General features: G+C 53.3%; 8 protein-coding genes across 8 annotated transcripts; 3 read left to right on the top strand and 5 right to left on the bottom strand.

Moving 5' to 3' along the window:
* Positions 1–143: 143 nt before the first annotated feature.
* NCU16834 (hypothetical protein) lies at positions 144–1,158 on the bottom strand (the record flags this gene model as incomplete). The annotated part of the gene is made up of 3 exons (XM_011396117.1): positions 144–554; positions 889–1,016; positions 1,141–1,158. The coding sequence occupies 3 exons, from the start codon at positions 1,156–1,158 to the stop codon at positions 482–484; spliced, it is 219 nt and encodes a 72-aa protein (XP_011394419.1). The 3' UTR covers positions 144–481.
* Positions 1,159–2,557: 1,399 nt separating this feature from the next.
* On the top strand, positions 2,558–5,612 carry rho-2 (rho-type GTPase-2). The gene is made up of 5 exons (XM_956939.3): positions 2,558–3,473; positions 3,687–3,765; positions 3,858–3,863; positions 4,038–4,229; positions 4,300–5,612. Exons 1-5 carry the CDS (start codon positions 3,439–3,441, stop codon positions 4,588–4,590), a joined length of 603 nt encoding a protein of 200 aa, XP_962032.3. The 5' UTR covers positions 2,558–3,438; the 3' UTR covers positions 4,591–5,612.
* A 572-nt stretch (positions 5,613–6,184) lies between these two features.
* NCU16833 (hypothetical protein) lies at positions 6,185–7,674 on the bottom strand. The gene has a single exon (XM_011396116.1). The coding sequence runs from the start codon at positions 7,383–7,385 to the stop codon at positions 6,777–6,779; it is 609 nt and encodes a 202-aa protein (XP_011394418.1). The 5' UTR covers positions 7,386–7,674; the 3' UTR covers positions 6,185–6,776.
* On the bottom strand, positions 7,503–8,695 carry NCU16832 (hypothetical protein; the record flags this gene model as incomplete). The annotated part of the gene is made up of 3 exons (XM_011396115.1): positions 7,503–7,673; positions 7,825–7,958; positions 8,545–8,695. 3 exons carry the CDS (start codon positions 8,693–8,695, stop codon positions 7,503–7,505), a joined length of 456 nt encoding a protein of 151 aa, XP_011394417.1.
* A 2,813-nt stretch (positions 8,696–11,508) lies between these two features.
* NCU08685 (phosphoribosylformylglycinamidine synthase) lies at positions 11,509–16,319 on the top strand. Its single transcript, XM_956941.3, has 2 exons — positions 11,509–13,485; positions 13,548–16,319. The coding sequence occupies exons 1-2, from the start codon at positions 11,757–11,759 to the stop codon at positions 15,890–15,892; spliced, it is 4,074 nt and encodes a 1,357-aa protein (XP_962034.1). The 5' UTR covers positions 11,509–11,756; the 3' UTR covers positions 15,893–16,319.
* NCU10273 (Hsc70 cochaperone) lies at positions 16,068–17,833 on the bottom strand. The gene is made up of 3 exons (XM_001728273.2): positions 17,668–17,833; positions 16,560–17,593; positions 16,068–16,495 (listed from the first exon to the last, which is right to left on the bottom strand). The coding sequence occupies exons 1-3, from the start codon at positions 17,668–17,670 to the stop codon at positions 16,435–16,437; spliced, it is 1,098 nt and encodes a 365-aa protein (XP_001728325.1). The 5' UTR covers positions 17,671–17,833; the 3' UTR covers positions 16,068–16,434.
* Positions 17,834–18,195: 362 nt separating this feature from the next.
* NCU08686 (hypothetical protein) lies at positions 18,196–21,035 on the top strand. The gene is made up of 4 exons (XM_956672.2): positions 18,196–18,351; positions 18,422–19,157; positions 19,225–20,034; positions 20,104–21,035. The coding sequence occupies exons 2-4, from the start codon at positions 18,549–18,551 to the stop codon at positions 20,617–20,619; spliced, it is 1,935 nt and encodes a 644-aa protein (XP_961765.2). The 5' UTR covers positions 18,196–18,351; positions 18,422–18,548; the 3' UTR covers positions 20,620–21,035.
* Positions 21,025–23,163, bottom strand: NCU08687 (galactokinase). The gene is made up of 2 exons (XM_956673.3): positions 22,199–23,163; positions 21,025–22,136 (listed from the first exon to the last, which is right to left on the bottom strand). The coding sequence occupies exons 1-2, from the start codon at positions 22,828–22,830 to the stop codon at positions 21,158–21,160; spliced, it is 1,611 nt and encodes a 536-aa protein (XP_961766.2). The 5' UTR covers positions 22,831–23,163; the 3' UTR covers positions 21,025–21,157.
* Positions 23,164–23,181: the final 18 nt, after the last annotated feature.

Genomic DNA, 23,181 nt, shown 5'->3' with positions numbered 1-23,181 from the left:
CGGATGATGCTCGCCAAATGACGGACGCTCTGATCCTCGAATTCAGCGTTTCCACTCATGGCCGATTGCGCCAAGCGACAGTCTTATCGATAAGACAGCTGTAACTTCCAGATTGTACCTCTACGTACCACTTGAGGCAGTTGCACAACTACTTACAAGGAGAACGATTTCGTGACGGCCACCAAGGTGCATTTCCACGATTGAGTATTCGCGTGTACAATCCAGTGCTGGTACATGATGTTTTTTTCAGCCAAATCGGTTGTAGTCACGTTCCCCTTGGCCAACGGATTGGTAATGGCAACATTGCTGTGCAGGCATATATGAGATGCCCTTTCTATCTCAGTTTCCACTATACGTTTTCTTTGGCCCCATTCCTAAGCGACACAGAGGAACCAAGCGTCGACGCATCCTCCAAAATCTTTATTGGCAGAATGAACAGCAGGTTGCCTTTGAAGAGATGTGTTCTTTTCCAGATTCGCTGCTAGACGGGTTGCACTAACAACGAAGCATGACTCTCTTGCGGGTTGGTGTACCGTAAAGCTGTCTTTAAGAACCTTCAATCCCATCCCATCGTCAGTCGTCTTAGACAACCAGTAGATTTTGTTTCCAAAGGCGTGCCTGTTTCCCGCGCATGACAGCCTGGGAAGAGTCAAAGCTCACGGGCGCCGTGATTCGAACCTCCCAAACGTGTCGACAGGCCGCCTCGCCCATGACAAAATAGCCGTCACCTTGAGTTCCGCTGATCGCCCATGTAGTACCCGGAAAAATGCCACCTTCTTTGTTAGGTAGGGATGAGGCCGCGTTCAAGCTGTCATTGCCAAACAGAAGGTGGCATCATGTCTGCCAAGAACCAGGGTTAGGGTCATTTTACTTGGTTTGTTTACTTACCCCTGAAATATTTGCTGTATCTTTGAGAGCGACGACGATGTGGACGAAAGGCTTTCTGTCTTGTGGTTTGGTAATGTCGAAATGCTCAACGCTGAAATGGCGCGGAGTTTGGAGTGAAGCGGATCAAGCTAGAGGGTAATTAGCTTTACTCATCATAAGCAAGACATGGTTCCAAACTGATGTCAGAGAGGTGAGGATTTTCAGTCTGGCACAAGCCTGGAAGAACGTATCTCCTACCTCGTAAACTCATACAATCGGGTTGGCCGTCATCTTGTCTGGTTACCGTAACCCATGATTCGATATCTTGTGAGCAAAAGGGACTGAAGCATGAACACGGCTGGAAACTTGAGCTCTTCGAACGGACTTCTTGCCCGGAAGGGAACACTTGACCAGGAACCCTGAAGGACAAATTCCCTTACCCCGGAAAGTAAGTTGACCTTGACTGGCCATAAAGTGCCGGGAAATGTCGTTTTGGGGAACCTTCACGCTGGATTCTCGATGCTGGGCTCCGGAGAGAGTGGGTACATAGTGGGCAGTAAGCGGCTTGCGTGCGGATCGCCTCAGCCCCGAGCCTCAGGGGGGGGGGGGGGGTCGTTTTCCGAAGCGTTAATTAGTGCACAGCCTTGGTATCGCCCAAGCTTCAGCGCTGCAATAACCTATCAGAAACGATCGTTGCGCCCTGACATGCTTGACATTCGAGCAGCGCACGACCGTTTATGGCTGTGATGGCAAGCACAAGCTAGAAGTGGAAGCGGCCCACCCGTCAACACGAGGTAGGACCGCTCTTTTTTTGTATCTTGCCAGCATCCCGCAAAGGGAAAAAGAGTGACGTTTCATCACACCATGAGAAAGTCTCGTGAGAGGCAGAGAAGACTGCGCAGACTTGGGAAATGTCCTAATGTGGGAGGTTGCTGGAGGTGAAGGAGGGTAGGACGACGGTAGGACTTGGTGCAACAGACAACTCAGGACAGATCCTACACGTCCACATCCTGCCCGAGTTTGGCTGTTCGTTGCTAGGAAGGGCCGTCGCTGTCATCCGGAAAAGGGAACCAAGAACAGCAATCAGGGGGCCCTGGATCGCTAGGGTTAGTAGCGGCAACGCACCAAGCATCGCTACATTGGACAATCTGATGTACCGTGCCTGGGAATCGTGGATTTGTGTGTCTCCAAATGTCTCCAAATGTCCCCGTCGCGGCGACAGGGATCGGACCAACACCAATCTTGACGCAAACCAGGCCGGCCGGAGACGAGCTTTGACAAGCCTGTCGGTAACTGTAGTTTCGACTGTGTTCGTCGCTACTGCAGTGGGTGGGTGTAAAGAAAGAGCGTAGGCTGTGGTGTTCTTCAGTTTGGTTCATCTCACTGTCCATATGGTCCTGGGATTGTCGGCACTTGGATGGTCGGGACATGGATCGTGAACAGTGACTGCACATTGAAGACTGAGTGTGTGAGAGAGAGAGAGTCGGGTGGAGCCCAGAGCCTGGACCAGGTACTACGTAGAGGTACGTAGTACTGTACCTACAACACACGCACTTGCCTACACCGTTACCTCTGGGAGTCCGGCGTTTCGAAGCCTCACTGCCAGGATGTTTATGTCAGCCGCCGTAATTCATCCCATCAAGGCAGGGGCAGTTTCCTTTTCAGATCAATCCCAAATGCAATTGCGGAACTCCTTCAAAGCGAGAAGCGCCCCCCGTCCTTGATCAGCAACTATCAACCGTTGTTTTCCCCTCAAAATTTCCCGCGAAACCACCACCACAAGTCCAAGCCCGGGATTCCAGGCAGGCACAGTCCAGTCTACGCTCAATTCCACTTCTCCTGTTCCGTACAAGTTGCCGACTCCTCACTTCAGTCCACGGCCTGCTTGCTGGCACGGTACTCGGTCTACTGCTGCTTACCAACCTACTACCTTATCACCCGGGTTACCAACGAACGAGCACTGCCCTGACACTGCTGGTCGCGGTCACTGTCCAACCGCTCCGCTAGCTGTTGCGCGCAACTACCACTTCCACTGCAGTTCCAGGTCCATTTCCAGTTCAAGTCCTGTCGTCCCTATTCATCCTCACACCCAACCATCAACTTTTTTTTTTTTTTTTTTTTCTGAGCTTTTCCACCTTTCTCTCCTCGTCTCTAATTACTACTCCTCGCTTCATTCCACCTGTTCGTCCAATCCTTCCGTCAACGCAATCCAACGCACGCGCTCTACTACTCTATCGATCGCATCGCTCGTCTGCCGCTTGGCCTTTCGCAAGCCTGCTGGTACCTCCAGGTTGACCGCCCCTCTAACGCATCTTCTCGTACCTCTCTACCCGACATACTCTCGACCAACCCCCAACTGTGTGTACAGTTGCAACGGCGACGACTCCAATCCCGAAACGCAATATCCGATAGATCTTCATCGATAGCAATTCGCAATTGAATAACCCAAGAGCATCGCCTACCACACACCGTCGACAGCGCAGAGACCCAGGGGGCTCGAGGTCCTCTCAGGCGAAGTGAGCTTGGTTTGGACAAACACAAGGCTCAGGATATTTACAGCCATTACCCAAAATGGCATCAGGCAGCCCTCAGAATGTCATCCGCAGGTAAGCTAGCACCTGCCCTGCTTGGGCTTTGCGCTTCGGGAAATGATGGAGAAGTACGGGACCGAATCAGTCCGACCCAGAGCTCTTCGAGTGACCGAATTGGAACACCAAACCCCTTCCCCGCCGTTGTGCTGCACCAGCCTCCAGAACAGACACACACCAGCAACTGGTTGCCTCGCCAATCTGCAGGTTCTAATCCTCTGTATGATATAGGAAACTCGTCATTATCGGCGACGGTGCTTGCGGAAAAACCAGTCTACTGAGCGTCTTCACTTTGGGTTTTTTCCCAGCCGTAAGTTATCGCATCCGATCCCGCATACGCATATGCCCTCCTGTTATCCGTACCTTTGAATCAATGACTAACGTGTATCTGCGCGGGAACAGACATATGTGAGTACTTGTTAAAGCCGCCGGTGAAACCACATGGCCCCACGGGCCTACGGCGTCCCCGTGCCCAATGCTTCCTGTGCTCTTGAGCATATTGCATGGACAGCCTCCAACACGCTCGTCCTAACACTCGCTGTCCATGTTCGCGGCGTGCTAACCAATAACAATATTCAATAGATCCCCACCGTGTTCGAGAATTACGTTACCGACTGCCGAGTAGATGGCAAGTCGGTTCAACTAGCGCTATGGGACACAGCCGGACAAGAAGACTATGAGCGATTACGACCACTAGCATACTCAAAGGCGCATGTCATTCTAATAGGGTTTTCTGTCGACACGCCAGATTCTTTGGACAACGTTAAACACAAGGTGGGTGGTTCGAGCGACACATCGTCTCAGCAAATCATCAAATCAGACTACTAATTAGGACATTTCACAGTGGGTTACTGAGGCCAATGAAAGATGTCCCAATGTTCCCATCATTTTGGTGGGTCTCAAGAAGGATCTCAGGGGAGATCCTGTTGCCATCGAAGAAATGCGAAAGCGATCCCAACGATTCGTGATGGAGGACGAAGGCCAGAGGATAGCAAAGGAGATTGGCGCTCGAAAGTATCTCGAATGTTCCAGTCTTACCGGAGAAGGTGTTGACGACGTATTCGAGGCAGCCACGCGAGCGGCGCTGCTAACGTTTGAGAAGAAGGAAGGAAGCGGGTGCTGTGTGATTCTATGAGAGTCCAGGGATAAGGGGACCCGTATGAATCCTCTCCATTCGCCATCCTTTCTCTCGAACGATCGTGCGCAAGAATTCGACAACCAGCTCTGCTGTAGCAGAGACCAGCGCGAGCAGAACTGGGCGCGGATGACTGGTATACATGGCTTCGAACTCCGCATGGCTTCAAACTCGAAAGAGAACGGCAGTGGGAATCGAATCCACAAAGATGACTTCCCTTTTGGCTGGGAAGAATAGAGCAGGGATATACACTCACTTGGTTGAAAGGCTCTTCAGCTCAAACTCTGCGTAACTCGATAGACGCACACGCTCTCTCTCCGAAATTGTTGAAGCCAGCCGACTTGAAGGGTTCGACCTCGCCTCACACTCTCTCCACATCGACCTTGCTGCTCAGGACATCGAATGTCGGGACGAAAAATGACCATAATGATCCACATGGGTTTCATTTTCACTCAGCCAGATGCTTCGGCAGGAGAAAAGGACGCGGCACATGAGAAACTCATCCAGCCTTTTTCTCAGACATATCTTATGTATTAATATGGCTTTAGACTTTCCTTCGATTGTCACGGCTTTTTCGTGTTAACTAACTAAACAGCGGGTTCGGATGACTTTGGGCAACCCAATGTGGTTGGCGCATGTTTTACTGTCCGGGTTTCGTATCTCACACCTTTAGCATTATTCATTTTGCGGCTTGCGGTGAAATTTGGCATAATCTGTGTTATTTGGGTGTCAAAAAGGAAGAGCGAGACATGAACGGGGATTCCATCTTAGGTTTTTTATCCAAATCTTTACAACCCATGGAAACCGATTTCTGCAAAATTACTGAACTGGAATGGCCACTGATAGAAGGTCTGGAAAGAAGAACATGGTGATGGGAAAGAGGAACAAAGTCATCAGATGGCGGAGGCAATCATGGTTCTTGATACTCGGGCAGATCCAGTCGCAGCAAAATGAGTTACAAAGAAGATAGAATTGTTGGTTAGATGCCTATTCTATGCAACTCGAAATTCCATATACATCAACATCTATCACTGCGTGACGAGGGATTGAAGTATGAACTGGAAGGTTGCTTAGGCTTGCTCGTCCGAGACAAAAGTAACGAGACCTATGACTGTAGACTTGGCGGGCGATCAGCCAACTGGACAACCTAAAGCGAGCGGTTGAGAAAAAAAAAAAAAAAAAAAAAAAAAAAAAAAAAAAAAAAAAAAAAAAAAAAAAAAAAAACCAGATACCCATAGTCTAAGACCGCTCGTTGTGATTAAGCTATGCCGTTACAAAACTACAATAGGGATTACGTGTAACTCGAAAACACATCGCCGAGGGTCTTTTAGGGATGTTTCAATTCGTAGATTGCCTAGAAGCTAGGTTTCAAAGAGACAATATGGACGCTTGAATCCGTGTTTATATCCAATGTCTCATGTACAGACGATGACATGCTCGGTTGATTCTTGCGCCTATTCGGCCGGCCAATTTGTGTCTCAACAACTTTGTCAGGGACGAGGCTTGGCTGCTGGATGCCAGCACGGCCATACGCAAAGTTGTAGAGCAGGAACAGGTGGGGAGAACGTCAAGCATAAATATGAAACCTGAAAGACATCCAGAAAGCTGACGAGATTTATCAAAACAGGCATTCTCTAGTGTAGCAGCGTGCCTGTATTGCCTTGTTTCCCCAAAGCGCGGATCTTATACCCATACAAATACACGCGGCAACAGGCACTTGGGTTGGTCTCGCTGTGCTGTCCCCCTCTCAGCATGCTTTGGCCAGGAGGGTATAGCAGTCGCGGATTTTCCTCCTTCCAGAACCACCCTTTGCGTGTGTCTCAAGACCCCCATTCCTTGACCCAACATGATTCTCGCTCTGCGGTTTTCGATCGTCCTCGGATCACGATGATTCCACCATTTCGTTCCGTTCCAAAGTCGGGGACGGACGGACATCTTGATCAGAACCCATGAGCCAGAACAAGACCGGGAATTGACGCAAAGGAAAAAAACGTAGCAAATCCATGGAAAATCCTGCTTATCCCTACTCGTACAATCAACCAAACCCCCCTTTTGGCACTATTCCATCTTGATGCCTTCCCCAGAGGTTGTTATATATATCTCCCATACCCACACCAGACAAATACTGGCCTGTCCCTCCATCCTTCTCAGACCCTTATCCTTCCCCACCTTTTCAAACATCCCGTTTACCGCTTCCACTCGTGATTCCAAGCCTGCCTACCCGGCGTCTCCACCAACGCCCGACTAGCATACTCGATCGGGATACTCTTCAGTCCATACACACCATTCTTCAGCATCGCCACACGATACAGGTATCCCGTCTCCCTTGTTCCGGGACCCTCTGTGTTGCGAAGCTCCTCACACGCATTGCTCATGCTCTGGTGCTGCTGCATCAAGATGCGCTCGCGCTGCTCGCGCTGCTGGCGACGGAAGAGAAGCCAGGCGCGATGGATCGTCCAGTGGCGCAGGTACCTGTTGCGGCCGAACCGGAGGGGTGGGGGGATCCGCTTGGGCGAGAGGACGGCAAAGTGTCGCAGGATGTTGATGATACGCGGGTCGACTTGCTTGGGTCCTTTGGATTTCTTGCTGCCGGCCTTTTGGCCGGAGAACATGCCGGCTGGGGGACCGCTCTTGCCCTTGCTCGCGTAGGAAGCGGTTTGTTGGTGTTGGATCGCGGTGGGGAGGGCGGCGGTCGCGGGCTTGTTGGGGAGGAGGAGGGATGATGGCGAGGGACGCGCGCCGCCGGCGAAGAGGCGGGTGGCGAGGCCACGGAGGGATGTGAATGTTGAGGACATGATGGGTGCGTGTATTGGGGTGTTTTCGCGTCGTCGTGTGCTTGTTTGTGTACTTTCGTGTATTTCTTGTCACTTCGGTTGCGCACAATGGTGGTGGTGGTGGTGGTCGACGTTCCACTACCTCAAGAAGAAGCGCTCTACGTCCCGTTTCGACACCGATCGCTTTTTCTCGGGCGTCGGACGTTTTGGTTTCAAATCACCTTTCGACTGGGACGCGGAGCCGGTGGGTTTGGAGAGAACGGGAGGAGTGAGTGGTGGAGTTGGAAGGGTCGAGGCCGCCTTGACTAGCTGTTTTCCACAGTCAGTGTCCCGGCGGCGTTTTCGAGATTCGACCGAATTGAGAACGGCGCGGACTCGGGAAATCTTCACAGACCCCACATGCGGTATGCCATGTGATTGGCTCCCAGTCTCTGGGAATCAAACAGATGTGGGGACGTACCCGCACCCTCTCACCTCCGCCAGCCTTGTAAGTCGACTTGCCCGGCTTTGGCATCTTGACATTTCCTTGGAGCCTGAGCTCGTCGACCATGGCATTTATCCTTCGCCTTCGCTTAGGCGATGGCATGTCTTTCCCTATTAGGATTGTCAGCTCTGATTTAGCCGCATTACACTCCGTTGACCAACACAACTAAAGAAGAAAAGAATACCGCCATCAACTGTGCTGATCGTGCAAGCTAATTGTTTATACCAGCTCGAAGCTCTCAGGAAATCGGTCGAACAGCAAGACCGAGACGTAGTAGAAAGTAACATGCGACAACTCCGTAAGAATCTGGAAAGGATCGGAAAGGCAAGGAGCGCAGGTAGGATCAACACCAGTAAAATTGTCACGGGGGAACAAACACCATGCTGGCTTCCTGTACGGATAACAGCAGAAAAAGATTACCATGTTCAACTGGATGTTACTGCACTGAAAAGCATAGCTAACAAGATGCTGGCATGAGGAACAAGCGAACGATGGTACCGAGTTGCTTTCTGCACTTGATAAATTCATTAAAGCGGGAAATTCTTCCAAAACGGGACGAAGTAGAAGTGTGGACATTTTTACATTGTCAGAGAAGAGGGGAACAAATCAGGACAAGATAATGAAATGGAAAAGGGAAAGCGGGGAAAACAACCCAACAAAAAAAAAAAAGAAAAAAAACCCGAGGTTGCAACTTACAGCTCTTGGTCCTAATTTTCATCGCCTTGTTAGATATCACCTGGCTTTTGGCCGTGGCGATAGTCTTCGTAACCTTGTGAGAGACCTTTCGGTGTCTGGTGGAGTTCTTTGCTGACATCGCCGACACCGGCTTCTTGGTTGCGGACACCATGATGTATGAGAAGATGTGCTTCAAAGCGTTGGTAAGTCGTTTTGACAAGTAAAGTTTGATGATGTAGGTATGATATGAGCAGGAATAGGGAAGTAGTTTCGGAAATGGAAAAGGAAAGACGGTCTGAGTGATGGAAGGTTTATCTGGCCTTGAGGTTGCTCTTATAGGTACACGCATGTAACGAGATCAGAACATGCGGGCGGGTTTGGATTACTTTCACTTGATTTCTTTGTTTTCCTTAACTGCAGTACCTCCGGCATATTAGCAGTCTCAGCGGCAGTGTTTGGAATCAGCCATTTCTTCTGCGACATTATGCCCGTATCAAAAAAAATGGAACGGAGGGGCGCATGATGCAGTTCGGTTCAGTTTTGTCCCTGGAATTCGGTCTCCCAGCTTGCAACTACTGAGTTGTTCACCCAGATCGTGCCGTGTTGTCCGTCAACTGTAACCAGATCAAGCCTTCAGGTCTTGCCAGGTTGTGGCTAAAGAGTGCTGGGGATCGGAAGTAATCCAGCGCGGAAAGAAATGGTCACCTTCGTTTCTCCAGAACTTTTACAGGCAAAGAAGGGAAAGGGTGCAAAAAGAGTCCCAGCAGTCTATGCGAAGGAATTGTTCGTGAACCTTTGTTCGATCAACACGGTGGAAGCACGCCTTGAAATTCCACCGAGCATGAAACTATAATGACGTGCCGAGTGCAGTTAAATAGGACACGTTTCGCTCCGAAAATAACAACTTGACATCTCGTGGTTCCTCTTGCTTTGCCAACTTGTAGTTTCCATTTCTTGCATTCGGTATGACTATCATTCAATCCAATACATTATCAGACCCCCAAAAAGCACATGTCGACAGCATACTAGATGCCTCTTATCTGTCCTCTTGGGAACCATTTTTGGGGTCTCTGACATCCAAACCTTACGGCTCTAAACTAAATGTATGATATAAACAAAGATTGCGAAAAATGATTGCTGTTAAATTGTATGGCCCCTCGAGGTTGCATACCTCCTCGAATTAGCGAGTGGGTTGAGGTATTGTAGCTAGTGGACAAGACACCGTAACCGCGTTTTTTAAATTCTTCCGAACCTCAAATCTATGCGAACAGACAGTCGCTTAAGCTTTCACAATGGGTGAGTCCGATTCTCGAGTCATAGCGGCATTGCATTTCGGGGAGAAAAACTGATTTTCTTGGAGGAAGGGGAGGGGGCGGGAGAGGGCCCATTATCCCCTGAATTTCTGCAGGGACACTCGACAGCAGCAGTCCCGCTGTATTGAATACCTACCTATGAATGCATTTATACACTCGCTTCACAATCCAATTTCAAGCTGGTGATGTGATGGAACCTTGGATCGTGACCCAAAGTCCGCATATACTAAAGCCCCTTGGGATCGCGTCCTCTCGACGTGGATAGATTTCGGAAGACATATGACCAGCAAGGAAGGGCTCGCTGACTGCCGGTCATCAATCATTCTCGAAAGGGATCAAAGTACAAATTCCAGGTGAAGCTTGAGGAAACCGACGGCAGAACAACGAGCGCTCTTTGTCCCAGCTTCTTGGAAGCGATAGAGGCTGTTCAAGTCGTAAGTGATGAGCAAGAGCCTCTCTTGGTGTATTTCGACATCTAAGTGAGTCCTCAAATACACCCGATACCTATGTGTTTGCATAATTGTTGGTATTGGCCTGGAATGTTGCCTGTCATAGAAAGAGTCTTCTCCACGGTGTAAAAGATGAAGTCGCGAGTCGTGAAAAAGAGTGAAGCACATCGCGGCAGATCTGCAACGTGATGTGGCCAGACGGGAAACAGCCTTGCTACGGCGTACAATGTTTCTTCAAGGAATACCTATTTCGAGATGGTCGTAACGCTTTGTTATCTTGCAACCAGAGGTAGTATGTCGCATCAGGGTTGAAGGCCTGACAGCCCATTCTCCCAGCTGTCATAGTGCCGTGCCGCGGACACCTCTGGCACCATTAACCCTTGGGACAGCTGGTAAGCAGACTTGGATTTCCAGGGAATTACACATGATGTACTTCTCCTTCTGCAGAAATCAAAGGCAGCCTGATGTGCAGTCCTCGGTGCTTTGGTGGCAAGAAGCTGACCTGGAATCAGGGCAAACTTTCTCGAGACGCGCGATGTGGAGGGTTAGGGTTGTGGCTCGGATGTCCTCCACGTCGAATCGCTTGACACGCGCTTGCATTGCAAGACTGTGTGCCTGCCCCCTTCAAGACGGACGTCGAATGTACCGTGTTTCCACGGCTGGTTGATGAGGCATTGAGGTTGGGAGGTCCGGAGAATCAATGCTGTGCTACACTACTTGTACTGTTCAAACTGACTTGAAACTCCCGCCCTTTTTTGATGTGAAATTCGGAAGACCAGCCCCAACGAAAGTGACGTCATTTGGGTTTCTTTGGATAAACGAACAGGATGAGCCCGAAGTCAATGTCATCGACGGGTCTGTTCTAGAACGACGTTGACGGAAGTAACGACTCGATGCGGAGTGGCAGATGAAGCCGGACTCGGCCAGGCGAACTCATCACCTGTCCGGTCCGGAGACTAGACGGTACGGTTAACGGCGGAGGACATCCCCGTCGACCGAGATGAACCGCGCAGGTCCAATGCCATACAAGGCGGCCAGATTCGCCGATCAGCGGACCACAAGCGGTACTCCAAACGGAGCGCTCGCTCAGTGTTCCGTCCAATCAGCAGCTCGAAGTTCTGATAAAACAGCCCCACCTAAAATTTTGAACCCAAGCATGATGGGATGATACTGTAACGAGACCATCGCAACCCTGAAACTCCCATCACTTTGTAAGTGTGTGACTCCCATTGTGTTTCCTTATCTTATCACCCCACCATCGTACCGTGACTGGACTCCTGTCTCGCCTCTCTGCCGACTCGCATCGAATTTTTGGAAGATCTTTTTCCTCCCGAACGCCTCTCTCCTCTTTTGGAGAAGCGTTTGGCTGTGTGCCAATCCAAAACCTCCCAACTCACCAATCTCACCAACCCATATACCTACATTTCTCTTGGGTATTTTGCGCCGTTGCGCCTCCCCCCTCCATCCAACAATGGAGTTCCTTACTCTTACGGGCGGCTCCTGCTTCACGGCCTCCGAGGCCGTCAAGCTGCAGGAGCAAATTAACAAGACCGCCCCCATCAAGGTCTCGTCCGTCTCGGGTGTCTGGGTCTATTATGCGCACATCGCTGGCGATGCCAGTGCCGCCCAGCAGAAGCTCGCCCAGCTTCTTCCTCTCGCTTCCGACCAGGCCGCCCCCCATCTTACACACATCGGCTATGGGCGCAAGTGGTATGTGACCCCTCGCTACCTGTCGCCATGGAGCTCCAAGGCCACCAGCATTGCCCAGGTCTGCGGCTTCGAGAAGGACATCCATCGCATTGAGCGTGGCCGTCTCGTTCACATTGAGTTTGAGCAGCCCTTCAACGACAAGAACATCACCTTCCGCGATGTTCTGCACGACCGCATGACCGAGACCTTCTCGGCCGACGCCCCCGACTTGGTCACCATGTTTGCCGAGGGCCAGCCCCAGACTCTGGAAGTCGTCGATATCTTCGCCCCTGGCAAGGACCCTATTCAGGTCCTCCAAGAATACAACAAAGAGCGCGGTTTGGCGCTTGACCAGTCCGAGATTGAGTACCTGGTCGAGAAGTTCTCCCAGCTCGGTCGCCCGCCTCATGATGTTGAGCTCTTCATGTTCGCTCAGGTCAACTCTGAGCACTGCCGTCATAAGCAGTTCAATGCCAACTGGACCATTGATGGCATCTCCAAGGGCAAGAGCCTTTTTGAGATGATCAGAAACACCCACAAGGTCACCCCCGACTTCACTGTCTCGGCTTACAGCGACAATGCTGCCGTCATGGAGGGCGACCACGTCAACTTCTGGTCTCCCGACTATTCGACCGGCTCGTGGAAGTTGAACAAGGAGTTGATTCATGTTCTGGCCAAGGTCGAAACACACAACCACCCCACTGCTATTGCGCCTTTCCCCGGTGCCGCCACTGGCTCTGGTGGTGAGATTCGTGACGAAGGTGCCGTTGGTAGAGGCTCCACGCCCAAGGCTGGTCTTTGCGGCTTCTGGGTCTCTGACCTGCACATTCCTGATCACACTGCCCCGTGGGAGATTGACGTCGGCCGCCCGGCCCACTATGCCAGCGCTTTGGATATCATGCTGGAAGCTCCCATCGGTAGCGCCCGCTTCAACAACGAGTTTGGCCGTCCCTGCCTTACTGGTACCTTCCGCACCCTCCTTACCGCCGATGACACCAAGGCAGAGGGCGAGTTCCGCGGTTACCACAAGCCCATCATGATTGCTGGTGGTGTTGGTACCGTTAGGGAGGACCATGCGCTCAAGAACCCATCCGACGTGCAAGAGGGCGCCCACGTTATTGTCCTCGGTGGCCCCGCTATGCTTATCGGCCTGGGCGGTGGTGCCGCTTCGAGCAACGACTCTGGCGAAGGTAACGCCGACCTTGATTTCGACAGTGTTCAGCGCGGCAATCCTGAAATGGAGAGACGCGCCCAGATGGTCATCAACACCTGCGTTGCTCTTGGCGTCCAGAACCCTATCGCCATGATCCACGATGTGGGTGCTGGTGGTCTTTCGAATGCCTTGCCTGAGCTGGTGAAGGATGCTGGCTTTGGTGGCAGATTCGAGCTGCGCGAGGTCGAGTGTGTCGACAAGAGCATGAGCCCTCTTCAGATCTGGTGTAACGAGGCCCAGGAGCGTTACGTCTTGCTCGTCAACCCCGATAGTATGGAGCGTTTCACTAGCATTTGCCGTAAGTTCACACCCCTACCTCGAGTTGTTTGTATATGCTGGTAGTTCTGACAAACCTAATAGAGAGGGAACGTTGCGGCTTCTCTGACGTCGGAACTGTCATCACCAAGGAGGCCGATGGTGTTTCCAAGCTCATCTTGAGCGACAAGCAGTCCAACGAGTACCCCCGTCCTATTGATGTCCCCATGGATGTCCTCTTCCCCAAGGGACGTAAGCTTGAGCGCATTGTTACTTCTAAGAAGCCCCAGTGGCCTGCTTTCAACCCTGTTGCCAGCCTGAAGGAGGCCTTTGGCGAGTCGACTAGCGACGAAGATCTCCTCAGACAAGCCGTTCAGCGTGTCTTCTGGCTGCCATCTGTTGGCTCCAAGTCCTTCCTGATCACCATCAGTGACCGTACAGTCGGTGGTCTAACCGTGCGTGATCAGATGGTTGGTCCTTGGCAGGTTCCCGTTGCCGATGTCGCTGTCACCCTCTCCTCGTTTGGTCTTAACGGCGTCAAGGGTGGCGAGGCCATGGCTATGGGTGAGAAGCCCACTCTTGCTCTCATTTCTCCTGCTGCTTCTGCTAGAATGGCGGTCGCCGAAAGTTTGTTGAACCTTGGTGCTGCCGATATCAAGGCCGGGTCCCAGCGTGGTGATCTCAGGCGCGTCAAGCTTTCCGCCAACTGGATGGCCGCTGTGAATCACCCTGGTGAGGGTGCCGCTCTTTACGAGGCCGTCGAGGCCATTGGTATGGAGCTGTGCCCTGAGCTCGGCATCAGCATCCCCGTTGGAAAGGACTCGACCTCTATGAAGGCATCCTGGAAGGATGGCGAGGTCAAGAAGAGCGTCACTGCTCCTGTTTCCGTCGTTATCTCCGCCTTTACCACCGTTGAGGACGTTCGCACTACATGGACCCCTCAGCTTCGTCGCGTGGAAGAAGTTGGCGAGACTGTTCTCCTGTTCGTCGACTTGGCCAAGGGCTTCAAGGCTCTGGGTGGCTCTGCTCTTGCTCAGTCCTTCGGCGCGATTGGCCACGAGGCGCCTGATGTGCGCGATGTGGATCTCCTCAAGGACTACTTCGATGCTCTTGCGCAGCTCCACGAGAGCGGCGTCGTCCTTGCCTACCATGACAGGTCCGATGGTGGTTTGATCACTACTGTTGCCGAGATGATGTTCGCCGGTCGCTGCGGCGTCGACTTGACTTTGGACGGCGTTTCCAAGTCCGGAAGCTTGGCCGATCTTACCGATGCGCTCTTCAACGAGGAGCTTGGTGCCGTCTTCCAGGTTCGTGCCGAGGACGAGACCAACTTCAAGCGCTGCTTCGCCACTTGCGGCCCTCCTGCTGGCCTGATTCGCAAGATTGGTGTCGTTCTGCCCACTGCCAAGCAGACACTTGCCATTCGCTACGGCGAGGGCAAGCCCTTCGTGACCCTTGACCGGGCTGAGATGCAGCAGTGGTGGAGCAAGACCTCGTACGAGATGCAGAAGTTGAGAGACACCCCGGCGTGTGCCGACTCTGAGTATGCTGCTATCCTCGACTCTCAAGACCCCGGTCTCTCCTACACCCTTACCTATTCTCCCGCCGAGAACATCGTTCCCTTCACTGCCTCCATCACTGGCTTCTTCGGCAAGACGCCTCGTGTTGCCATCCTCAGAGAGCAGGGTGTCAACGGCTACGCCGAAATGGCCTTCGCCTTCCGTGCCGCTGGCTTCGATGCGGTGGACGTTCACATGACCGACATCATCAACGGCCGCTCGCTCGCCGACTTCGTCGGTCTTGCCGCCTGCGGTGGCTTCTCGTACGGTGACGTCCTCGGCGCCGGCCAGGGTTGGGCCAAGTCCATTCTGCTGCACGAGAAGGCCCGCGCCGAGCTCGAGGCCTTTTTCAACCGCAAGGACACCTTCAGCTTGGGCGTCTGCAACGGCTGCCAGATGCTTTCCCGTCTCCGGTCGCTGATCCCCGGCGCCGAGCACTTCCCCACGTTTGTGCAGAACGCCTCGGCCCAGTTCGAGGCCCGCTACAGCATGGTCAAGATCGAGGAAGGAGAGGCAACCAAAAACTCGGTCTTCTTCAACGGCATGGGCGGATCCAGCCTTCCTATCGTCGTCTCCCACGGCGAGGGCCGCGCCGAGTTCGACTCGCAGGCTGACTTCCAGGCGCTCACTGAGCAGAACGGTATCCCCATCCGCTACGTCGATAACCGCCTGAACGTCACGGAGGAGTACCCCTTCAACCCCAACGGCAGCCCGGCTGGTATTGCCGGTGTGGCCAGCAGGGATGGCCGTGTCCTGGCCATGATGCCTCACCCTGAGAGAACCATCATGGCTGGTGTGACGAGCTACGCTCCCGAGGACCAGCTTGCCCAGTGGGGCGAGTTCGGCCCTTGGTTGAGGATGTTCAGGAGCGCTAGACGCTGGGTTGGTTAAGCAATGATTTGATGGGACGATGAAACCGGACAAGACAGAAACAGGTACACGTAGAAAACGTCAGCAGAGATGATCAAAATAGAGGGTTGGAAAGGGATAATCAAGGGTTAGGGACATTCAACATTTGCGGATTGCGGAGTATGAGGGATGGTTTAATCAGCTGGATGGTTGACAGGGGAAAATGGGATTGTTTAGTGTTTTGTTGGGAATTGTATATAAGGTATGGGTGGTAGATTCAATACTCGAAATAGGGGCTAGTAGCCTGAGAGGCTCTTGAATACATTGATGTATTCGAAGTTCAAAATCGCAGACAAGTTGGGGGTCCTCGTGAAGCTCATGCATCAGCGCAGGGACCCTGTAGAGCACAAAAAGTATAGTTCAGCCTTTAAAAGGAGAGCATGAAATCCAATCGTAGACTAGACTCATGGCCTGCTTGTACACTGGACTCATACTATGCCAACTTGTTTTATTATACCTGAGCTAAGCGGGTAAAGAAATGCTGCAAGAATCATAAATCATCCCTCAACACTTCTATCAGCTCGTTACCTTCCGCCAGCACCACCGGCACCGCCAGCACCACCACCACCCATGAACGAGCGCGCCCTATCAATCTTGTTAGTGTGTTTGAACTCCCAGAAGCTAAGAAGAATCAAAGGAATAGACTTACAAATCGGCAATGTTGGGATCGTTCATAAGCGAAGACATGTCAGGCAGACCACCGCCGCCCTGGAACTGGTTCGCCATTTCCCTGAGACGGGGGTTGTTCATAAGGTTGGACATCATGTCGGGGTTGCTCATGAGGTTCTGGGCCATCTGGGCGAACATGGGGTTGTTCATGATGGAGCCAAAATCGGGCATGCCACCACCACCACCACCAGCACCGGCGCCAGCGCCAGTGCCCGCACCACCACCACCACCGCCGAACATGCTCGCCAAGCTGCTCAAATCAGGCATGCCACCGGCACCACCGGCACCGCCACGGGCGGCAGGCGCATCATTCTGAGCCTCGAGCTCCTCAACCCTCCTCTTGGCCGTCTCAAATCCCTTCTTCATGGCCTCACTACCGCCGTTGCCCTCGTACTCAATACCCTTCTGGTACGCCTCCATGGCGCCCTTAGCATCGCCGAGGGCGAAGCGCGCAAGGCCCAGGCGGCTCCACGCCTTGGTGTACTTGGGGTCGATGGCGACGGCGGCCTCGGCATCGGCGCGAGCGGACTCGTGGTCGCGCGCGGCAGAGTGGGCGGCCGCGCGGTTGGACAGGTAGACGGCGTTGCCTGGGTTTAGAGTGAGCGCCTGGGTGTAGAAGTCGATGGCGGTTGGGTAGTCCTTTTGGGCCATGGCGGCGTTGCCTTTGGACTTGAGGGATTCGGCTTGCTTCTTGTCTTCTTCTGTGGGGCCATTGCTGCTGGTGCTGGCCGCAGCAGGGGCGGCGGAAGAGGAGGAGGTGGTGGAAGAGGCAGAGGCGGCGGCGGGCTTGGTTTGCTTGAGCTTCTCGTAGACGGAGTAGATCTGGAGCAGGTTCTGGGAGCCGATGGCCTCGGTCACGGCGGCCTTATCGGAGGGGTCGACACCAAAGGCCTCGCCGATGCAGTTGACGGCAATGTCGATGTTGTCCTTGTCGTCGGCTTGGAGGGTGCCGTCGGTCAAGGAGGTGTTGAGGAAGTCGCAGATGGCGAGCGCGAGGCGCTGCTTTGTTGTCGTCTGTTTGAGAGGCGGAGGAGCAGGGTTAGCTTTCATCTAGTTCGAGGAAACGGAGGGAAGTTGATATGGCGTACCATCTTGTGTATGATGTGAGCGTTGTCGATCTAGGGGTATCTAAAAGAGAGAGAAATAATGTCGTGAAGTTTGAGTATTGGGTTATTTTGGTTGGGCCACGGGGTACCTTAAGAGATATGACCTGACAAGAAAGACGGATGCGGGCGGGCGGGCGGGCGGTCTGTACAATGGGGGAATGGGTAGGTACAGCACACTGGTCCGAATGGAGGGGATGGCAGAGGGGCTGCAACAGCGGGACGCTTCTAGAATTGGATGGGGCGGGCAATCAAACGCCCAATCGCCCAGTGTACAATATCCTTGCAGACGAGGGCAACTGCGGGGTCAGCGGCTGGCTTAAGCTTCTACAAAAAATGATGTGTAGTAGACGATGAAAGCCGGGCCCGGATAAGCATCGCAGCACGCGCTTAACTGTACAGATCCCCCACCACCAAAACCCGAACCCTTGGGGTTCCATTGCGATGCGCTCCCGGTGCCGTTGGGTGGAGCCTCGCTGATGTCACGCATGTGAAATGCACAACGCAACGCCCCGTTGACAGTCCGTCGCGGTTGCGATTGCGGTTCAAGACAGCGCCCTAATTTTTTATTCTTTTTAAAAAAAAACAGCCTTCACAGCTCGGGCTTCGCTCCCGCCTTCTATTAGGTTGACGGCGCTGCTTTCCACCGTCCGTCGTCCACTCCTTCTTGTCGGTACATACCTACTTATGTCTTCTCTGCGGATATAACAAGGCGGTCTGCTGACCTGAACCACGCCAGGTTCTGCTGTTCCCGCTGTCTCGATATTAATCCATAACCATTTCCACTGCTTGTATATTGTAGCGATAACGGCGACGACCACGACGGTTACCGAATCATTCCTCCCTCACACCCGACCAAGCCCAAGATGGCGACGCCAAGCACCAGCTCACGAGCCGGCCCAGACCCCGTACCAAATAACCTCACACGTTCCAACACAGACAACTTCAAGCGATGCTGCATCTGTTACGAGGATGAAGGCGAACACACTACCGAACCGGTCATCCATCCTTGTACATGCAGTTTGCCCGTCCACGAGACATGCCTTATACGATGGTACGAAGAGATCCAAAAGCGGAACAGCCGTGACGACGTGACTTGTCCGCAGTGCAAGGCTCCCTTCAAGGTCGAGGAGCCCTTTGACTTTGTCGTGGCTCTGCGCGATACGATACATTCGCAGTTCAGCAAGGTGTCGCCCATTATCCTCGCGTCCATGGCCGTGAGCGGTACCTTTGCCAGCTCTGCTACATACGGTGTTGTCGCTGCCTCCTGGTTTGCTGGCTACGAGACTGCACTCGGGTGGGTCGGCCTTCAGATTACTCCCGGTCAAGCTGTTGCCGTACCCGTGGCAAGAAGTGCGCGAGTAGGGAGAATAATGATGAGGCTGTGGTCGCTATCATCCATTGCTCCGGCCGTCGTCCTTAGTCGAGCTTTGCCGTTCCTGGCTAATTTCTTTTTTGTTCCATTCTCCGCCATGGTTTGTCAACCCTTTTCCTCATCCTATCTCCACGGTCGATGCTGACTCTAACCTTTCACCTCATCAGTACGGCTTGGCACTCATAACCCAGGACGATCACCCAACATGGCCGCCCTCACCCACGTGGGCAATGGTTATGATGCCTTATCTACATATGAGTTATATCAGATTCTACAATTACTGGCTAAGCCCGATCGACGATCGCCTCAACCGGGCTCTACGGGGTCTCGAAAGCAGCCTTCAGCCCATCGATAGTGCCGCCGGCGAATCCGAGGCCGGAAACAACAACAACAATGGAAATCAAGACCGTGGAAGCCGCTTCAGCATGTCCGATCTCCTAGACCTGGGCCGCACCGCTTGGATTGCCCTCATCAACCCCCCAGACCAGAACGAAGCAAATCTAGATGATCCTTGGGAACTAGGCGCTCATGCCGTCAACGATAACGATGGCTCCGACTTCGAAGTAGGCGCTAATGCCGTCAACAACAATGCCGTCAACAATAATGCCGTCAACGGTAACCATGGCTTCGACTTCGATGATTTCCTATTCTCCGACCTTCACCGTCCGGGGCCTCACAATGAGGAGATTCCCACTGCCATCGACGGTGCATCAGGTGGGCTTTGGGATGTGCCTCCACAGTATCAAGGCGTACCAATTGGTATGGTTTGGGAAGGGGGTCTACAACCACAACCACGACCAGCTCCACCCGAACCAGCACCAGCCCAAGCGGCACCAGCCCACGCAGCACCAGCCCACGCAGCACCAGCCCAAGCAGCACCAGCCCAAGCAGCACCAGCCCAAGCAGCACCAGCCCAAGCAGCACCAGCCCAAGTAGCACCAGCCCAAGCAGCACCAGCCCAAGCAGCAGAAGCCGAGGCTCGCATCCCGGCCCCAGCAGTGCCAGCGCCCGCGCCAGCAGCACCAGCCCAAGCAGCAGAAGCCGAGGCTCGCATCCCGGCCCCAGCAGTGCCAGCGCCCGCGCCAGCGCCCGCGCCAGCAGCAGCAGCTCCACCCCCACAGCCCGCAGCACGGGAAAGGAACGACGACGACCAAGACGGCGTGGAACTCCCCCTGGTTTCCTTCACCGATCTCACCAACAACGTAGTCACCTCTCTTCTCTTCCCCTTCATCTCGTACGGCATGGGCGAGCTTCTCCGCCTCTCACTACCGAGGTCGTGGACTTCCCCACCCAAGGCCATTGTCACGTCGGGGTTCTTTAGGAGTGGAAAAATCATGCAAGGAGGGCCCGGCGGTCTGCTGCAACAGAGATGGGGACGCAGTCTGGCTGGTGGCTGTCTGTTCGTGGTGATCAGGGACGTGTTTGAGCTGTATGCCAAGTACAGGAATGTGCAAGCGAAGAAGGCGCGGAGAATTGTGAGAAAAAGGGGGGGAGAAGGAGGAGGAGGACAAAGGTCTAATCGGAGGGCTGCTGGCGCTGGCGCTGGCACTGGTAATCAGTAGGACTTTGCCAGTCTCATCTCGCGTTCAAGGCGGGGGTGGTTTTGGTCAGTACTTGAACAGACGTGAATTTTTGGAAGAATAATGGTGTTGGGTGAGACGTGTTATTGATCCAGCGAGAAATTGGGACAGGTTGGGCGATTGGCACTATGCAGCGAATTGGGCCGTGGTCTGGGTGTGCATTTACATGGGTTTTGGCGTTACAACTGCTTGTTGGTGTCCTTTCTGGCCTTTGTATATATATGTTCCTCTGGTTTTCTTTTTTTATCCCCTCATGGTGAAATTGGTGAGAGGGGTTCACATAGCGTTTTTCCGTGTATATATTCTAGGACTGTTTGACGATAACCATGATAGCTATCATGGCTGTAAAGACACAAGTTGAGCGATCAATTACCAGGGAAATTGACTGGATGAAGAACACAGTCTTTTCGTCACTTTCCCCAACAGTCAGTGTATATTGAACTTTTAGTGGTTTCCCTATGTAACATACTAATTCAACCACAGGCTTCATAAGTAGTCACAAACCCCTATTCAGCATCCATCAAGCCAACCCTTCCTTCCCACCCAAATAAAGCGCACTTCCAGACCCCGGCTTACTAACCACCACTGCCCCCTCCCTCTGCTCCTCCGTCAACTCTAACTTGCTATAATACTCCCTCTCTAGTGCCTCCTTGACATTACTCACCTTGTCCGCCGGCACCAAGTGCACACTACATCCACCCCATCCCGCACCCGTCAACCGACTCCCGTAGCTGCCCGCCTGCCGAGCAATCGCGCATATCCGATCAATCTCCTCACATGAGCACTCGTACACCTCGCGACACGAATCCTGCGTCTCGTTGAGCAGGGCACCTAGGCGGCTGTTGAGGTCTTTTGGTGTGCTTGTAATTGTTGATGATGATGATGATGATGATGATGATGACGAAGAAGAGGAAGTTTCAAGAAGGTCCATGAGCTTGAGCACCCGCAACGCTTCGCTGAAGACGTGGATCGCTCGTTGGCGCAGCTTGAAACGCTCGGCGCGCACGGGGAAACGGGAGGTGAATTTCTGGTCTAGTTCGGAGGTGGAAGGCAGGCCTAGGACGGCGGCGATTTCGGAGCGGGTGTAGCCCTCTTCCTTGGTGAGGGTTTGTTTGGTTAGCTCGAGCAGGTGTTCGAGCTGTTCAGTAACGGATTTACTCGACGTGGCGCCCGAGTTATGCTCGGAGAGGGCGAAATAGGTTTCGTGGAACCCTTGAAGGGAAATGCCTAGGGGAGAGGCGTCGCCGGGCAATAAAGTGCCGGGAGGGTTGAGCACGGCGTTGAGGTAGGCGGCTGCGAGCGTGCATTCGACGACGCGGAGGTTGTAGTGGATGGGGCCGGTGACGAACTTGTCGGCTGTGACGAAGGATTGGGCGATCAGGAAGGTGAGTTCGGGGGTGGTGGGTGGAAAGGAGACGGGGCGGGCGAGGAGGGTGGGCGTGAAGGAGACGAACAGGGCGGAACCACGCTCGGAGAAGACGGAGGCGGATTGATCCATTCTGCGACATGGTGTCAGTTTTATGTTCTTGTGTGAAATCTATAGTTGGATGTTTTGACATACCCTCCAGAGTTCACACCAACGGCTCTCTCACTGACAATAGCCAGCTCCGTCAATTCCTTCTTGTCAACCGTCTGCTCTCCATTGGCCGCCATGACGGCCAAAGCACTAGCCGTGACAAACGCAGCACTTGAACTGAGTCCTCCACCAGCCGGGACGGTGCCGTCCATGAGAATTTGCATGCTCTTGGGCTTGAAGTTGGCCCCGTGCTTCTTGCGCAACAGCTCCAACGCCCCGCGTAGGCCCGACTTGAAGTAGTTGGTCCATTCGTGAACGGTGGCGTCGATGTCGACGGAATCATAGGGAATGTCGAACTCGCGCGACTTGAACTTGGAGTCCAGCACGTTGGCGATCTGGATCCTAAAGGTTCCTTCCTTGGGAGCTGGTAGGTGTGTTGAGACGGCAATGATGGTGTCGGCAGTGATGGCCATAGGAAGCACAGAGTACAAAGAGTAGTCGATGTGTTCGCCGATGATGTTCACTCGGCCCGGAGAGCGAGATACGAACTCGGGCTGGTGGCCGTAGGTGGACTCAAACTTGGAGAGAAGGTTGTTCCATCGTTTCGTTTGCGTGTCAAGGGCATCACGGGTGTAGATGTCCTCGAGCGAGTTGGCGATGGGGACGGGTCCGGACATTGTGATGTTGAGTTTTTGGGGGGGAGTATCTTGAGAACCGGACCAGCTGATTGAGGACCGGAAAGGAGATGGAAGGAAGGTGGAAGATGGGCTAGAATGTGGGAGCCCAGAGGGGGGAAGAAGGGTAAGGTAATGAAAAGGGAGCTCTCGTCAATCTTGGAGTAGTTGCCCCACGAATCCAGGTACGAGCTGCCCCGCACTGCCGTCACTTACAAAGACCCCTAGAGGTAGGGTAAAGTACAGCGACCAGGGTAGCGGGTAATTGAACTCGAATGGAGTTGCAAGATGGGGTTCGGTGGAGGTTACTCCGGGGTCACTGGCTGTTTCGGGTAGGTACCTACCTACCTCCCG

This window comes from Neurospora crassa, linkage group IV, assembly GCF_000182925.2.
Source record: "Neurospora crassa OR74A linkage group IV, whole genome shotgun sequence".
In the NCBI taxonomy this organism is placed as follows: domain Eukaryota; kingdom Fungi; phylum Ascomycota; class Sordariomycetes; order Sordariales; family Sordariaceae; genus Neurospora; species Neurospora crassa.
Note: the sequence above shows the minus strand (reverse complement) of the source record. Positions and strands in the feature narration are given on the sequence as shown.